Source organism: Pseudorca crassidens, chromosome 4 (assembly GCF_039906515.1).
Source record: "Pseudorca crassidens isolate mPseCra1 chromosome 4, mPseCra1.hap1, whole genome shotgun sequence".
Classification (NCBI taxonomy): Eukaryota; Metazoa; Chordata; class Mammalia; order Artiodactyla; family Delphinidae; genus Pseudorca; species Pseudorca crassidens.
The window spans coordinates 74441017-74458516 of NC_090299.1; the positions used below are offsets into that span (position 1 = coordinate 74441017).

A 17500-nucleotide genomic window follows, 5' to 3' on the forward strand; every position below is an offset into this window, starting at 1 on the left:
CTGCGCTGCGTCACCCACGTCCCGCCCGGCTGAGGCCGGCGCGCCGCGCTCGAGTGGCTGTTTCTCCGCCAACGGGTGGCGAGGGCCCGAGGAGCGCGGACGCCGGGTGCGCCGGCCATGTCTCCCTGGGCGGGGGCCGAACTCTCGGCGCTGAATCCGCTGCGTGCCGTGTGGCTCACGCTGGCCGCGGCCTTCCTGCTGACCCTACTGCTGCAGCTCGTGCCGTCCGGCCTGCTTCCGGGCTGCGCGCTCTTCCAGGACCTGATCCGCTATGGAAAAACCAAGGAAGGGGGGCCGTCGCGACCGGCCGCCTGTCGGGCTTTTGATGTCCCCAAGAGGTAACCGCGCCCGGGCGCGAGTCCTGGCTGCCTAGGCGCGGAGAGCCGGGGGCGCCCCGCTCGAGCAGCCGGCAGGGGGCAGCAGAGGTGGGCGCGGGGCTGGCGGGGCCGGCGCGGACCGGCCCGGGAGGCCCAGGCGGGTTCCTCGACGCGGCGCAACGCCGGCCCGCCCTCCGGCTCTGCCCGCGTCCGCTGCGTGGCGCTGGGGGCTGAATGCCGCGAGTGTCCGTCGACACCGAGGGTGCTGAGCTGCGCGCACCTTCCGGGGTGCAGGAACGTGAACTTCTGGCCGCACGTAACCTTTCCTTCGGGGTAAATGGCAGCGCTTCCCAATTTAGGCCCGGTCACCAGGCGGTAAATTAAAGTTTCCGAAAATTCTCCTGTTTCCCCTCTCCTGCACTCTAGGGGCTCATAAGCTTACTTGAGGTCGCCGGAACTCACTAAAAATGAAGGCAGGCCCTCCTTTCGCGCCTCTGTGTCCCGTATTTGTTTCCCAACTCTAAACAGTTAGGATGAAGGGTGAGACGCGGGTCACCAACTGGCGCCCACCTCCTTCGATCGCACTGACGCTCCTTACCCGCATCTCGGCAGGTGCCCCTGGAGAAATGTTCCCCAAGATGGCACATTTTAGGCAAGCCTGGTCCCTAAGCCCCATTTGACTTTCAGCAGATTTCATAACTAAGTTCAACGAGAGATTAAATCGTTAGGACTTCAATAGAATTCTTTCAGAAATTGTAAGGCTTGTTATAGTTTCGGTTTTTGTTTGCTTTTCTTTAAATTCAGAACATTACCGGGAAGAGTCAGCCAAACACTGCTAGACGGTAGGAATATAGCAGTGGCTTTTCTTGGAGATACAGCCTAAGTTGGCGTTTAGGAAGGAATCTGGAGAAATGTGATAGGGTTTCTGATGTATTAAAACATCTTGGTTCTCACTTAAACCTCGCATAGGCGGTGCCCCAGGTCTGCAGACAAGAAAGAGTCTAAATAAACTTGGCTTCCCACTTTTGACTGTTGCAGAAATATTCATCAGGTATTAACACTGAGAAGCGAGCACTAGGTCATTCTGAGGAAATGTAACGGGAATGAGGCTCTGGGAAGTAGACGATTCACACACAGTGATTAAACCTCCTATTTCTTAGAAGCTCTTTGTAAGCTAAAGTTTCCGGTCATCCTATTTTTCATCAGGTTTTGAGTGTAGTACTTTTCTATTTCATAGCAGGAACATTCCTAGATTGTCATTTTTTTAGTGTTACAAGGTGAAGAAAAAAATTCTTTTGAGAGTGTGAGTTCTAACAATTTATTTTCTGAATTTTAGAAAAGGTACTACTGTTTCTGGAGTAGAGGGCATATTTCAAATCATTCCCAGCACTTACCTCTTTGGCTCCCATACCCTACCTGTTACTGCTCCGGTCTGTCCTTATATTTGACGGCCAAGAAACAAATTTTGTACCTTTCCCTTACTCTTTACTACAAAATTGGTACTCTTTGGGCTCCTTGTAACTTCTGCTATATTATGAAATAATTTATGTGTTTTTCTTCTTCCAGAATTCTAGAACGGACCCTTCCATGGTGTTTTGTTTGGTCTTTTTTCTAAATTTAAACTAAAATTCCTTTTCATACTAGAGAAGGTGCAGCAAACCCAGGCCAGTCATGAAAGGCAAAAATGTCTAGATGCTATATTTAAATATTTTTCCTTGTTCAGAATTCAGTAGTACTCTTAAAGGTGAAAATAAGCCTGTAATTTTTACACTTAGAAATAGGCAGCTGTATATCACGTTTCTGCACCCAAGAGCTTAGGTGAATTTGTTTGGGATTATTTTTTCCTAAAGAGGAAAGAATTAAACCTTAATTGAATTCATGGAATGTTGATTCCATTACCCCTGCCTGGTAGTTTTTTTTTTTTTTTTAATTAAGGTGATAGTTGCTTTTCTTGTTTTCTTTTGGTTCCTGCAGTTTTGTTTTTTGTGTTTTTCTAATTTTTAAAAATAATTTATTTATTTTATTTATTTATTTTTGGCTGCATTGGGTCTTCGTTGCTGCGGGCAGGCTTTCTCTAGTTGTGGCTACTCTTCGTTGAGGTGCGCAGGCTTCTCACTGCGATGGCTTCTCTTGTTGCGGAGCACGGTCTCTAGGCCTGCGGGCTTCAGTAGTTGTGGCATGCGGGTTCAGTAGTTGTCGCTTGCGGGCTCTAGAGCACAGGCTCAGTAGTTGTGGCACATGGGCTTAGTTGCTCCACGGCATGTGGAATCTTCCCGAACCAGGGCTCGAACCCATGTCCCCTGCATTGGCAGGTGGATTCTTAACCACTGTGCCACCAGGGAAGCCCTTCCTGGAGTTTTGATTTCCCAGAAAGTCTGAATAAATACATGACCTCGAACGTGAGTCACAGTGCTCTTGACTTGCATAGTGTATATGGAAGTACTTCTGTTTCTAATATTTCAAAATGTTATAGAAACATTGCAATTGAATTGAGCTGTAGAGACAAAGAGAACCATCCAGACTTTCCCTCCTAGGGTTCAGGGGTCCTAACCTGCAGTCCAGGGGATCTGTGGATAGAATTTGGGGCAAATTGGATTGGAAAAAATTACATCTTTATTTCACTAACCTCTAGCTGAAATTTGGCACTTTAATGGTGAATGTAATCAACAAACCACAGTAGAATTAGCAATTCCTGCAATTTTGTGACAAGTTTTTTAATGTTATATTAAAAATATTGAGGAGACCTCAAAACATTATTTTCACTATAAGAATACTGTATTATCCTCCACTATATCTTGTTATTTAATACATTAATTAAGAAGCACATATATTACAAATGTTTCTTAGTGGTTGTGTTACCTATATTTCAGCATAATTGGTTTCGTTTATCCCTATGTCTTTTAGGCATGTAGCCTTCACCAGACTGCCAAAGGAGTGCATGATGGAAGAAAAATGTCAGGAATCCCTGCTCTAGACTGTAAACTCCATATGTTTACATTTTTCTTGTTTGTTACCATATCTTGGGCTCAATGCCTGATGATAATAAGGTCCTCGATCAATGTTTTGAATGAATCAAAAAAAAAAAAAGGTTTTAGCTTTAATTGGTTTGTTGATTAACTTGACTGCTTTCTCAGAGTAACTTTGGATGTGGTACCTTCTCTTTCATTCATTTATTTAACCATTGTTTATAGAGTACTTACTATTGCCAGGAGCTATTCTAGGTTCCTTGGAGCCTTTGTTTTTGTAAAATGGTAAATATGTAAACAAATCTTGTAAAACAAGCAAAATAATTTCAGATGGTAATAAGTGCTTCAGAGGAAATCCAGCCTGGTTACTTGATCGTGAGCAAGATGGGGTTGCCGATGACAGCACTAGAAAGGATGATCAGAAAGGGGCAGGGCAGAAGATGAGTTTATTTTGGGAGGCCAGGACAGACAGCAGGCCTTACAGACCATAGTGGAGATTAGATTTTATTCTGAGTGTGTGGAAAGCAGCTTTAGGATGGGGAAGGGGGCATGGCATTATGTGATTTATGTTTGAGAGGATGACTAGCCATTGTGTGGAGAAGACTGGGTAAGAGGCCGTTAAGGGTGCTCCAGGCAAGAGGTGGTGGTATGGACTGGAGTGTTAGCATAATAGCACCTGTTCCTCATACAGGTGGTTATGACGTTAAAGCACGTGGCACAGGGCCAGGCACCTCGTCAGAACTCAGGAACCATTGGTTTCCTTCCTTAATTAAACCTATGACTCCCCTAACTGGTCCTGGGATCAGTTCTTGCAATCAGCAAGTAGTGTTAGATCAGATATCTCCTGTCCCAGAACCATCTAGTGGCTTCCAGCTCACTCCCAGGAAGAGCCCAAGACCCTGTACAGTCTTGTCCCCACCACCTCACTGAGATCCTATCGTTTGCCCCTCGTGTGGCTCCAATCCAGTTTTCTGGGTCTCTCTGCTTGTTTTCTGTCCCCTCAGGGCCTTCGCCCTGTAGAGGCCTTTCCTCTACCTGGAAAGTTCTTCCCCCAAATAGCCAGATGGTTTATGCCCTCACTTCCTATAATTCTGCTCAGGTATAACCTTCTCAACGAGGCCTGCCCTACCCACCCTGTTTAAAAGTATAATACTACCATCCCCAGCACTTCTTCGTCTCTTCCCAGCTTTAGTTTTCTTGTTAGCAATTATCACCTACTGACATGGTGTAAATTTTACTTCTGTGTGTAACTGTGAGTATAAGCTCCATGAGGGCAGGAACTGTTGTCTTTTGTGTTCATTGCTGTATCCCCAGAGCCTAGAGCAGTCCCTGGCTTATACTAAGCACCAAAATGTTTGTTAAGTCAGAGGAGTGCTTGCTCGGTGCCCAGCCCTGAGCTACCATAAGGGTCCCCATATCCCTGCTCCCAGGGGTTCACTTCAGTTAAGCAAAGTGCCAAGGGGGGAAAAGAGGGAGAGCGTCTAGAAGAGAAGGAAGGAGAGTTTTCAGATCTGCTTTTGAGGCTAGAGCTGGGTCTTTTCAAAAAACAGATGTAACCACGAATTAAGAGTAGGACACGTTTCCTGTAGCAGGCAATAAGGCAAGCAAAACAAGAGATAGAATGTGCAAAATGTAGGAATAAGGAAAACAATCTGCCTGTGAATCAAAACTCCATGGCACAAGTAGGGCACAGCAAAATGTGGCTTAGCATCTTATATCAAACATTCTTGAGTAATTTGGTTGACTTATGGTTTGGTATAAATTGGTACATGTAACATAGGGCTGGAAAAGCAGGTTCCGGCAAGTCTAGATCACATGAATAGGAGCACAGCCATGTGATTTTAACTTCAGAGTCATCAGGGCTGAGTGTGGAGCCAACACTGCCACTTACTGCATGACCTTGGATAAGTAACTTAACCTTCTGAGCCTTAGTTTTCTCAGCTGCCACATGTAAATATAATGCAAACTTGACAGGATTGTTGGGAAGATGAAATGAAATACTCTTTAACTGGTCTCCCCACAACTGGACGATTCTCTTTCCTTACCAGGGGGATTTTTTTTAACTTAAAAAAGACCAAAATGAATGAACAATGCTCTCTCTCTTTTTTTTCTTTTGATTGTGATATAATATACATGACATACCATTTTCCACTTTAACCCTTTTTGCGTGTACAGCTCATTGGCTTTAAGTACATTCACATTGTTGTGCAGCCATCACCACTGTCATCATCTCCAGAACTTTTCCATCAGCCAGAAGGATTTTTAAAACATAAAGTATTACTTCAGGTTGCTGTGTTCAGATGCCTTCCCATCCCACTTAAAAGCCAGTGTCCTGGGCTTCCCTGGTGGCACAGTGGTTGAGAGTCCGCCTGCTGATGCAGGGGACACGGTCCGGGAAGATCCCACATGCCTCAGAGCAGCTGGGCCCGTGGACCATAGCCGCTGAGCCTGCGCGTCCGGAGCCTGTGCTCCGCAACGGGAGAGGCCACAACAGTGAGAGGCCTGCGTACCGGAAAAAAAAAAAAAAAAAAAAAAAAAGCCAGTGTCCTTACAGGGCCCTGTAGGGTCTGCCCTTGCTTTTCATGCCCTAGCACCCTCCACACATGTGTCCTTTGTTGTGCCTCAGGGCCTTCGTGGTGGTTGTTTCCTCTCCCTAGAACATTCTTTGCTCAGAAATTCACAAAGGTTATTCATTCTAGCCAAGTGTCACTTCCAGAGAGGCCATCCTTGACCACTCACCCAGAATGGCCTCCCCTCTGCACCGTCTCTGTTCCCTCACCCAGCACTGGGCTAGATGTCTACAGGTTCATTTGCTGACTGTCTGCCGAAAGATAAACTTCATCACGGCAGCCACCTGCTCAGTTTGCTCCCTGCTGCGTCTCCAGCTCCAAGAACATCACCTAGCATGTTCTAAGTGCTCAGTAAATTGTTTTGAAAACATGAAGTAGGTAAAGCGGCTGAAAGTTGCTCCTCAGAAGCTGGCCCCTCCCCTTTCCATGGGAGCCTGCAGAGCACCTTGCAGCTGCCATTCTGCTCTGCTGGCTCAGACCAGACCTGGGCTCAGTTCTAGGAAGTGTGTCTTACGGAAGACCCTGGGAGGCAACCAAAGGCCAGGGGCCCAGGGGTGGGGACGAGGGGGTGGACTTGACACTCATGCATGAACTTTGCAGGAAACTAAGCTCTTGAGCCTAGAGAAGATCTGAATCCAGAATAACAGGACATCTCAGAGAGGACAGATCTGGTGATAGAATTTGTAACAGTAGTGGGGAGAATAAGTGGGTTGCTATGGAATGGTCAGCTTAGATCAGTGTTTGTCAGACGGGTTGTGGGCATAGTCTGGGGGACTGTGAGGTCTGGTACATACAAGCATACTCTGAATCAACTGGAAGAGGAGTCCCTGAATCTATGTGTAATCCTATTGACTCCAGGCTGTCTTACTGCATCACAGATAAATGAGACAAGAAGGAGGGCTTAATATAGATGTGATGCATTGAAGACCAGGGAAGGCCAGGTGACCTCCAGGCACCCTGCAGTGTCAGAAAGATTTTGCATTGATTTGATTAGAGAAAAATAGTAGAGGTATAGGTAAAGAGACCTCAAAAAAGCATGTTAGGCCCTGGTGCCATATTAGGTGATTCCTTTGCAGCAAACCAGCATAATCTTTCATGTTAAATTGACATTGCTAATTACTAATTTCAACTTTTATTGGTTTTGTGGTTTTATTTATTTCATTCGTTACTGTCATGATTGCAAAATATGTATTGTATTTGTATGAGAGCGGTACCCATCAGGAGTTGATAGCTAGTTTTATGAGTTAATATTTGTCATGTTATTATAAAAGTAATTTAGATCAACACAATTTAAGAAAACACTGAATCAGAAGACCTTTAAGGTTTCTTGCAACCCTGAGAACCTGTGATTGTGCAAATCTTGTGTAACAGTTGTACGGCTATTGCAGCAATATCACTCGAGATTTAGAAATCTTCCACAGATTTGGCTAGTGTTAGCACAATCTAGGCTGTCTCTGCCAGGCCCTGGGGCCCCTATTTTTGAGTTTGAGCCCAATCCTGTTACCTGAAGATAAGAGAGAGCTAATTAACCCTACATCTAAGTTTAACAAGGTCATTCATGTTCTTGTTGACTTTAGGAAGCCTCTTTTTCTTATTAGTTAACCAGTCCCATCATTTGAAAGGAAATTTCAAAAATCTGAACATCTGTAGGATTCAGGTTCTATTAAAAAGCAAAGCTATACTTGCGGAATGGAGGAAAGAGGATAGGGAAACTAAAAATAGTCTTCCTGTATAAAGGCTTAAAGTGGATCCACTCTGATTATTACCTAACTTGTTTTCCCTCCGCAGGTATTTTTCTCACTTCTATATCATCTCAGTGCTGTGGAATGGCTTCCTGCTTTGGAGCCTTACTCAGTCTCTGTTTGTGGGAGCACCTTTTCCAAACTGGCTTCATCATTTACTCAGAATTCTTGGGGCTGCGCAATTCCGAGGTAACAACTCCTCTGGCTAATACCAACCGTTGTATCCTGTTCCTGTCTCTCCTGCCTGCAGGGAGGTGTTCTCGGTATTTCATAGCCACTCTCAGCTTCTTGGCAGGGCTGGGAAGTGAAGGGTGGGGCAGAAAGGGTTCCGCGTGGATCACAGCCAGATGGCCAAGGGGAAGGCCCCAAGTCCTTCACTGAGATCATGGCAGAGCTGAGAGTCAGCTCTTCATCCCTGATCTCCCAGCAAGTGCTGTGCTGAACAGGACTGGCTGTTCTCCCTCTGATATTTTTAGTACTTTAGGATCCCTCAGGTTTGCCTTGAAACATTTATCATATATATAGTTCCAACCACAATCATGCCTCTGGACTCCAGAAATTTGATAGAAAATTACTTTTTGATCACAGGTTAAAAATGTTTGTTATGCTGTGAGGCTTTGGTTGTATAAAAAAAATTGACTGTAAATAGTTGTTGATCAGATGATTACAAAATAGCATTTAAATTTGCCTCACTGTGCCTTGAATAAAGGATACACAGAACAATTTAAAAGGTAAGGAATTGAAGGTGAAAACCATAAAGTGGCCTCAATTAATATCAGGCATCAGGAGAGGGGCAGAATTAGAAACAAATTGTTCTGGTGCTATCTCTGTCCTTTGTTCCAGCAGCCAAACCGCTGGCTTCCTAGGAACAGTCCTTTTCTGTATAACCAGAGGAACTTGTTGCAAAAGATGACGGAAAGAAAAAGCTATGCAGATCCTACTTGGGAGGGGAAGATACCTCGGTGAATCCCACTTCACCCATTAAAACTTTACCTCTTCATTTGCTTACTGGGGGGCTGGCTGGGTTCTGATATTTGAAGGGTGGTTGTGAGGAGTTGTATTTGGTTGTTTGTTTTATCCTATTCCTGAAGAGTTAGAACTAGGTTTCACTATATTTAAATGAGAAAAGCAGGCAAAGCCAATCTGTGTGATAGAAGTCTCCATAGAGCGTACCCGTGGGAGGGTGCGGGGACGGGCAGTGCCTGGAGGGGAGCACGAGGTGCTGGTTGTGTTCTGTTTCTTGATGTAGGGGCTGGTCGTATGGGTGGGATGGGCTGGTGTACTTTGCAAAAATTCATTAGGCTGTGTCCTTATTGTATTTTTATGATGTGTGTGATAACATTTTTAAAAAACATCTAGATTTTATGTCATTTTAAAAACCAGAATTTCTTCTGACTTCTCTTGAGGCAGAGGGCTGAGAGGCAGATAGGAAGATAGATCTCAAGTCTCACAGTCCCCCAAAAGTATAATTTCTTTTTTTTTTTAATACAGAAAGAAATGCATAACTCTTCCTGTCTCTGTTCCCATCCCCCTTTCTGCTTCTGTATATGCCTGTGTCTCTTCTCCCCACTGACCTCAGGGATCCCACCAGGAGTCCTTGCTCAGAGGTCATCCAGGAACTCTTCCTGACTATCTTCAGATGGGGATTAGTGCCAGGGACCAGAGACCATGGAGTTTGGGTTCTGAGAGCATGGATCCCTTCACAGCCATGTAACCCAGAAGGCTTTCACATCACAGCGTAGAGTCAGGAGACCCGAGTCTGTCTCAGCTCTGTCACCAGCTTACTGTGTAACCTTGAGCCAAATGCCTTGACTTCACTTGGCTCACTCCCTCATTGCCAAACAAAGGAGGTGTTAGGCTGGATGATATCTAGGGCCCCTTCCAAGCTCTGATCTTGTTTAATACCCTGTTTAACAGTAGGGGAAATCATAACTTTGGATTAGTCCTGGAGAGAGAGATGCTGAGTGTGTTCCATTCTGAATTGTAGGGGGTGAGCTCGTGCTGTCTGCGTTCTTAGTGCTAGTGTTTCTGTGGCTACACAGCCTACGAAGACTCTTCGAGTGCTTCTATGTCAGTGTCTTCTCCAATGCCATGATTCACGTCGTGCAGTACTGTTTTGGACTTGTCTACTATGTCCTTGTTGGCCTAACTGTGTTGAGCCAAGTGCCAATGGACGGCAGGAATGGTGAGTGGTTGCTGGGGTCTGTCAGCTGAGTCACTGGGTATATGAGGGACTCCGGGTGAAGCATTCCACCAAGCATTATGGAAGTTAGAAAGTAGGAGTTCACTTCGCATTTGAGGAGTTTGGGCTCTAATTGTAGCTTTAAAAAGTCAGCATGCCCAAGGGTGCCTAGCAGATGCACATCACAACCATAACTGCTAAAACCTGAGAGACACCAATGTAAGCAGCAATGCCTTCAGTAAAGAGAATAAAGTGCAAAGTCTTCAGGAGGCCTGGTTTAGGGAGGAAGAAGTGGGATGTGGGGTTTCCATCAGTGGGATTGAAGTCAGTGAACTTCTGTGGAGTTAGTCTGGAAAGGAAGAGGCAGTGTGGTCAAGAGTAGAACAGGAAGCAGGGGAACACACTGGAACAGGAGAAAGGGTCAGCAAGCCAAGCTGCCTCACCAAAGCCTCATCATCCAGGGGTGGAGGGGTGAGGGATGAGGGTGGGGAAGGGAAAGTTGTTGTGCAGGGTGAAATCATGGAATACCAGAGGAGGAAAGGGTGGCCTGAGCTCATGGTGAATAGTTGGGATTTGAAGAGGAGGTAGGGAGCCATTTTGTTGCCATCTCGTTCTTGTGATTGTTCCCGTTGTAACAAAGCTTATTTCAAGTGAGGCAGCCTGAGCGGAGAGGACAAAAGAGCACTGTGGTAAATCAAAATTGTGCCTTAACACTTCTGAGCTCTCACTAGCCAGGAAGAGGGAAGCAAAATCATGACCTTGTTTATGAGGAGGAAATGAAATGTGATTTGGGGGATGGGGGAGAGGGAGGATTGGATATCTGACATATCTGACCATGGTTTTTGTAAAAACAGTGCATGCTTATCATAAAGAATTCAAGTCATTTTGGGTGATGGAAATGAGTTTTCTAGTGCTGAGCTTAACTTCATCTCGCATCCTTGGTATCCGTCAACCCACACGCTCTAGGGTAGGTCCTTCACAGCTGTTTTCTCTAAGCCCAAGTCTCCCTGTTTCCTAAAGCTGCCCTATCCCTCCTTGTAAATTGAGCCCATGGTCTGGATATTTCCAGTACTCAGTGAGTGAGCTCTCTCCTCAGGTTTGATTTCAGTGTCAAGTGCCCCTTGATTGGCCTCTCTCTCTGTTGCTGTAGGACAGCCCGTGGCCTCCATGGCGCAAGGAAAGATTTTAAAGTATGACTTATTGACGCTCTTTCTCAATTCCTGAGTTGTTTATTGGCTCCAGCCACTCAGTTAGCATCTCTCCATCTAATTTCTCTGAACGTAAGTCAGTTTTTCCTCCCTGAGCTTTTGGCTGTGGCATCCTTGTGCCTCCCATGTCATGGTTTGAGCCGTCATTCCTGGAGAACAGTCCGAGGTTTTTACCCAAAGGAGCTTTCCAAAGCACTTTGGTAACCCACTAGTTTGCAGTCTGTTAGCATTACATATCTCTCCTGGAGTTTCCTCTGCTGGCTGGACCCCAACTTCCACCTTCCTTCCTGTATGAGAAGTCAAGGAAAGGCTGCTGAGACACCCACAAAATAGCTTGTAGACACTCCTTTCTGAAGTTTTCTGAAACTTGTGTTTCACTTACCTGTCCTTCAAGAGATCATCTGGGACAGTATGGGGAGGACTGGTTTCTGGAATTCATTGGAAGAGAACACTGGGGCATTTGCCAGCTGCAGAGTCTGATAGAAATGACAGGGGCTTGGGCGTCAGAGGGGCCTGAGTCTGAATTCTGGCTTATTAACATCTCAGAGCCTCAGAACCTTCATCTGGAATTAGGGACATATACTGATTTCAGAGGGTTCTTGTGAAAGTGGAAAGAAAGTGTATCTGTAAACTACCCATATCTTCACATCTCCTTGCCTTCAGAGTCTAGAGGGTCCACCCCCAGTCACTCTCCATTACATTGTTCTGTTGTTTTTTCTTCAGAGTACCATCTGTACCTTAAATTATCTTGGTCATTGATTTTTTTACTTGTTTCATCTCTTGCTACTAGAGTGTGAGTTCATGAGGACTGGGACCTCACCTGACTTACCCACTGCTTTATCCCTTGTGAGAGATGCCACACTCAGTAGACACTCAATAAGGAACGAATGAATAAATGAATAACTAAATACTACACAGATTAGACTCTGAGTAAATAGCCTTCCTCCTGCCTCCCCTTTCCTGTATCAAAACTTCCTCTTAAAATTTTTTTTTCTCTCATAGGTAATTTCTCTGCCTTTAGAGTAGGTGACTTGGCTGTAACATGAACTCTCAGACACTTGCTTCAAGTTTTAATCCTGTGGTGACTTGCTCTTATAGCCCTCTGATTTAAAACTATTTTTCATATTCTGCTTATTTTTAACTTATAAAAATATAACTATTTAGTTAAATGGCTAAACTTAGTCAACATTAAGAGACTATGGTAGATTGTTTAGAGAAAGCAAGTTTTTAAAAGAAATTAACACAATTAGATTTTGGTGGACTGTCATTAGTCATTAGCTGTCATCAGCTGAGTCCTGCCTCCAGGTACCCATATGGAATAGCTTGACCCTTGGTTCTCCTACCTGAATCAACTTTGTAGGGGCTCCCTCTTGGCTGCAGAGCCTCCGGCTCTTCCCCGTTGTCAATGGACAGCTTTGTTTTTTCAGTCAAATCCCTGACTAGCCTCACTGCTTCCTGCTGAACATAGGGAAGTCCTTAATTTGTTTTTCTAATGCCAGTCCTTAGAAAACCTGCATTCTTCACGTCTTCTTGGTAGCTGGAGAAGAAAGAAGATGAAACTTTTGAGTGTTTCTACTCCTGAAACGAAATCTCTCTGACTAGATTCTCTCTAATCAGAAAGGGACACTGTTTTGGTCTTTATCTTGCAGTTTCCATTTCTCCTCTTTTTGAGAAGTTCCACTGTTAGCCTTTACTTCCAGTGATTTTCTTCACTGGCCAGAGCCAGTCAAGTCAGCGTTAAAGGTTTCCTTAGAAATGGCTCGGGATGAGATCCTTTAGGAAGTGTTTTTCTGACGGACTGTAAGAAAGAGGACATAAAACCAGGCTTAGAAATAAAAATGCTAAGTAGTCTCACCACACAAGAGTGCATCACAAGAGTGGGAGACAGAGCTGACCCCTGTGCTTGAAGCACTTGAAGAAGGAGCAAGAGAATGTGTTGATATGGAATTCTCTGCCAGGGGCCCCTGAAGCTGCCCCTGGCTGAGGAGCACACCTCCCTCATCCACAGGGATGCTGTTCTCCCCTCTGTACTTGGGAAATTATAACAGGATGATTTTCCAGTCATGAAGAACAGAATAAGTAGGTAATGGTGTTCTACTGATTATATGATTTTTTTAATGCTCTGAGCCTCTGAAATTTTGCAGAGTTGGCTAATAAGATAATTCTTATTTCTGTAGTCTACGTGATAGGGAAAAATCTCTTGATGCAAGCTCGGTGGTTCCATATCCTCGGAATGATGATGTTCATCTGGTCATCTGTCCATCAGTATAAGTGTCATGTCATTCTTGGAAATCTCAGGAAAAATAAAGCAGGTGAGATATCTTTTAGAACCACTGCATGTGGATTTTAGCCCTCAGAAGTTAGGTGTACATATTACTTCTCTCTTTTCTTTCCTGCCCTAATTAGTTGACTAATCTATCAAATGCTCTTTTTTTTTTTTTTTTTCTTGCGGTACGCGGGCCTCTCCCATTGCGGAGCACAGGCTCCGCGCAGGCTCAGAGGCCATGGCTCACGGGCCCGGCCGCTCCGCGGCATGTGGGATCTTCCCGGACCGGGGCATGAACCCGCGTCCCCTGCATCGGCAGGCGGACTCTCAACCATTGCACTACCAGGGAAGCCCTCCAATGCTCATTTTTGACAAGACTCTCTGGGTCTTGATCTTCCCATCTGTAAAATGAGAGCATTTTACTGAAAGACCTCCCTGACACCATCTAGCCCTGACATTCTGCAACTCTATTCTGTGTCCACATTTTGGGGCCTACACTGCATATATGTGTCTAACCAGCATGTGAGCCCTAGTATTACTGTGCCAAGTTAGTATCATTCCAGCTAAAGCAAAAAAACCTTGACTCTTTAGTTAACTTGTGTTGACTTATCACAGTTACAGTTTTTATTAGACTTTTTGAAATATTAAAAATGGAATAGTACTATTCAGCGTTTATCAAGTGCTTATTTTGTGCTGGCCCTGTTCTGAGTGCTTTATATGTAACTTCACAGAACTCGCTTTAGGCGGGTACAGTCTTATCCTCATTTTATAGATGAGGAAAGAGAGGCACAGAGAGGTTAAGCAACTTATCTAAAGTTATACAGCTTGTAAGTGGCAGAGCTAGGATTTGAACTCATGCAGTCTGACTCTGGTGTCTGAGTTCTTAATAGCTTGGAGGATTGTTGGAGAAATGTATTTACAGTTGTTAGTATAACCTCAGCATGTGACTTTTTAATATGTAGTAGAATGACAATGGAGGTGTGACAGGATGGTGGTTTGTACAGGTCTGTGACACCTTTTTCTAAATGAGTTTTATAAATTATTTGGAGGGTGAAGTGGTAAAACTTCGTTTTGGCAACTTCAAATGTTCAGGGTATCTTCTTTTTCCATTTCAGGAGTGGTCATTCACTGTAACCACCGAATCCCTTTTGGAGACTGGTTTGAATACGTTTCTTCCCCTAACTACCTGGCAGAGCTGATGATCTACATTTCCATGGCTGTCACCTTTGGTTTCCACAACTTAACTTGGTGGCTCGTGGTAACATATGTCTTCTTCAGCCAGGCCCTGTCAGCTTTCCTCAGCCACAGATTCTACAAAAGCAAATTCGTCTCCTACCCGAAGCACAGGAAAGCTTTCCTACCATTTCTGTTTTAAGATAATCTCAGTTATGAGGAATGCACACCAGGTGACAGTTCCAATTCCCAAGGACAACAAAGTCTAGAGACCAAAGTACAATTTCTGTAGAACTGTTTAAAACTCTCTGGTCCATTTCTGTTACCAGAAGTCTTCAGTGCATGAGCAAAGCAATACCACTCAAGAAAATGAGTCTTGGGACTTCCTTGGCAGTCCAATGGTTAAGGCTCCGCACTTCCACTGCAGGGGGCATGGGTTCGATCCCTGGTTGGGGAACTAAGATCTCACTTGCTGCTCAGCGTGGCAAAATAAATAAAATTTTTTTAAACAATGGAAGAAATTGAGTCTTCAGAGAAGAAATACTTCTGGCAGACCTGGGAGTGCTATGTCTGCTTTCTAAGACGCTTTATAAAAGCAACCAAATGCTAAAAAGTAGATGAGACTTTTCCAAGCTGCTTCAAAAACAGACTAATCAAGAATATACAAACAGCTTCAAACAAACACACACACAGTGGAAGAGATAAGGTCATCTGTGGCTTTGTTTTTGCTACAGACAAATTAACTAGACTACACAATAAGCAATATAGCAGGTGCTCAGTAACTGCTTGTTGCATATCAGTCAAAGCTGAATAGCCTTTGAAAATAACAACAATGTATAATTTCACACCAATGGATTCTGGGAAAAGTGAGTTGATTGAAGTTAGCTTATACTTATTACCACAAAGATTTCCAGCTATGTAACCATCAATAGTCATTTCCCCCTCAAATCATAGCCTAACAAAGTTTGAAACCTCTTTTATTTAATATTTTTTTGACATCCCTTTCTAGGGAGTACCTTAAAAGTGTAAGCATCTGAAATAAAATATTTTTATATTTATGCATAAAAAGCCCTCATGAATGGAACTGACTTGCTCCCGGTATTGGATAGTGCTGTAGCCTCATTCATATGTAGTTATTCAAATTGGATTAATGTCTGCCTGAGTGTATTTTAACTAATAGAATGAATCTGAAGATATTTAAAAATGAAATTTGCACTTAAGATAGCTTATGTTAAAGAAAATATCCATGATTAAATCAAGTGGATATAACTGCATGGTGTGAAAGTAGAAAATAATACTATAGCCTGAGCAACGCAGTAAAAAACTGCACATTCGTGCAGCATAAGATTTACTGGCTTACTGGCTGAGGTATTAACTTTATTTCTTTTATACAGATATCTTCTTATAGTCTACTAGGTACTAAAGTTTTGCACTAAGATGTGCCATGCTATGGGGGAAAGCACCTCATTATTAACCAGACATGCATGGAAGGCACAGTCTAAGAATATCCTCCCAACCTGCATCTCTGGAGTAGTAAACCGAAGCTGGTAAACAGATTCTTTTTAACCCAACTTTCAATATATGTACATCAGCACATTTTCTAAAGTGCTTAGATTTCTGAAGTAACATTTTCTCCCCAATAATCAAATACCATTTCCATCAGCTATTCCATCTAATAAATGACATAGTCATTTCATTTATCATTTAGATTTGCCATCCTCAGGACCGGGACTCAGGAACAAAACTTTCTACACCAGAAATGTAAAGCATATTGCATTTTGGCCTTAATTGCCACACAAATGGCATAAATAATTTTAGAATATTATTTGGGCAGAAAAATGTATTTTGCTTTAGCATACGGTTTTATACTAGGTTAGACTAGGAATTTGTCTGCTATTCTGGAATTTCATTGTACTTTTAAGTAAAATAATGAGCATTCCCTGTGAAGAAGCCTGTCGGGCCCTGAGAGAGGGTTCCCAGTCAGCTCTGTGCTCCCCATGTTCTTGCCATCCTTCTCATGCTTCTCCTGTCTTCTACTCTCCCTCCCCCTTCCTTGCCCAAACATTGCATTTCTAGGTGAAGACAGAAAAGGAAGTAGTGATGTCCTCAAAGAGGCTCCAAACAAAGTTGTGTGGTCTTTGGCGAAAGCTCAGCCGTGGAGAATAATTGAGAATTGTGCTTGCAAGATCACAGTCAACGTTGCTATTTGTGCTGGTAAAAATAGTCCATGTGCCTAAAGGGAGAACACCAGAGAGAGTCTGCAGATTCTTCACATGGATAATCCAGAAATAGCTTGGGGCTGGAGATTCTTGATTTTCCTATTGGCTTAGTTGAATAGCTTTACTCTTTAATTCTCTGTTACTATTAAGTTCGGGAAAATGTTACTGAACTACCTCATGACAGCATTCCCTGGATTAGCTACTGAATAGAAAAGTGTACTGAAAATAACCTTTGTTTTTAAGTCTCCAAGTTGTAGCTCATCCTCTATACTAACATTTGCTTTCAGTAGCATGGATTATTTTGTCTCCACAAAGCTTTGTTCTGTATTGTGTTTTTAATTCAATGAGTGGTTATTGCTAGAATTCCTATCCCAAAAAAAAGCCTTTGCCGGTACTTTTATATGAAGTTTAATGGATAGTTTAAGGAGACTGTAAACATTTGCATAACTGAAGTTACTTGAAAATTCAAAGACCATTGATAAGTAACATATCTCAAAATGAACTGTTGTATTAAAGGTCTTAAAATAGTAAATGAGCAAGTAGAAATTTTTTACACCTATCTAAGCAATTTCTGCCCACTCGCTTACATTGCTTATCAGAAAAAAAAATATTCAGCTGATTTTTATCAGTGTCTTACATTAGTCTAAGATTTTTCTGATAAATGGACAAGAAACAGTGGAGGTGGCAGTGATCCCTAAGTAATTCACGTGATGCATACTTCATCCTTTTTCTCAAATACCAATGATCTAGAAAGCCATGTATTGGTTTGGGGGAAACAGAGAGCTACTCTATGCACATAATATCAGGTCTCTTCCTTCAAAAAGACTCTGAACACTTGAAATGCTTAGAGGACAAAA

The 17500-nt window shown here is 43.5% G+C and overlaps 1 protein-coding gene across 2 annotated transcripts; it reads left to right on the top strand.

The window, feature by feature from the left end:
- Position 1: 1 nt before the first annotated feature.
- SRD5A3 (steroid 5 alpha-reductase 3) lies at positions 2–17175 on the top strand. 2 transcript variants are annotated; one of them, XM_067736031.1, is made up of 5 exons: positions 2–338; positions 7642–7784; positions 9583–9780; positions 13163–13297; positions 16501–17175. In XM_067736031.1, exons 1-5 carry the CDS (start codon positions 118–120, stop codon positions 16659–16661), a joined length of 858 nt encoding a protein of 285 aa, XP_067592132.1. In that variant the 5' UTR covers positions 2–117; the 3' UTR covers positions 16662–17175. The 2 variants fall into 2 exon arrangements, with proteins under 2 accessions (XP_067592132.1, XP_067592131.1); XM_067736030.1 differs by lacking the exon at positions 16501–17175 and adding an exon at positions 14367–14945 and having other exon boundaries at positions 6–338.
- Positions 17176–17500: the final 325 nt, after the last annotated feature.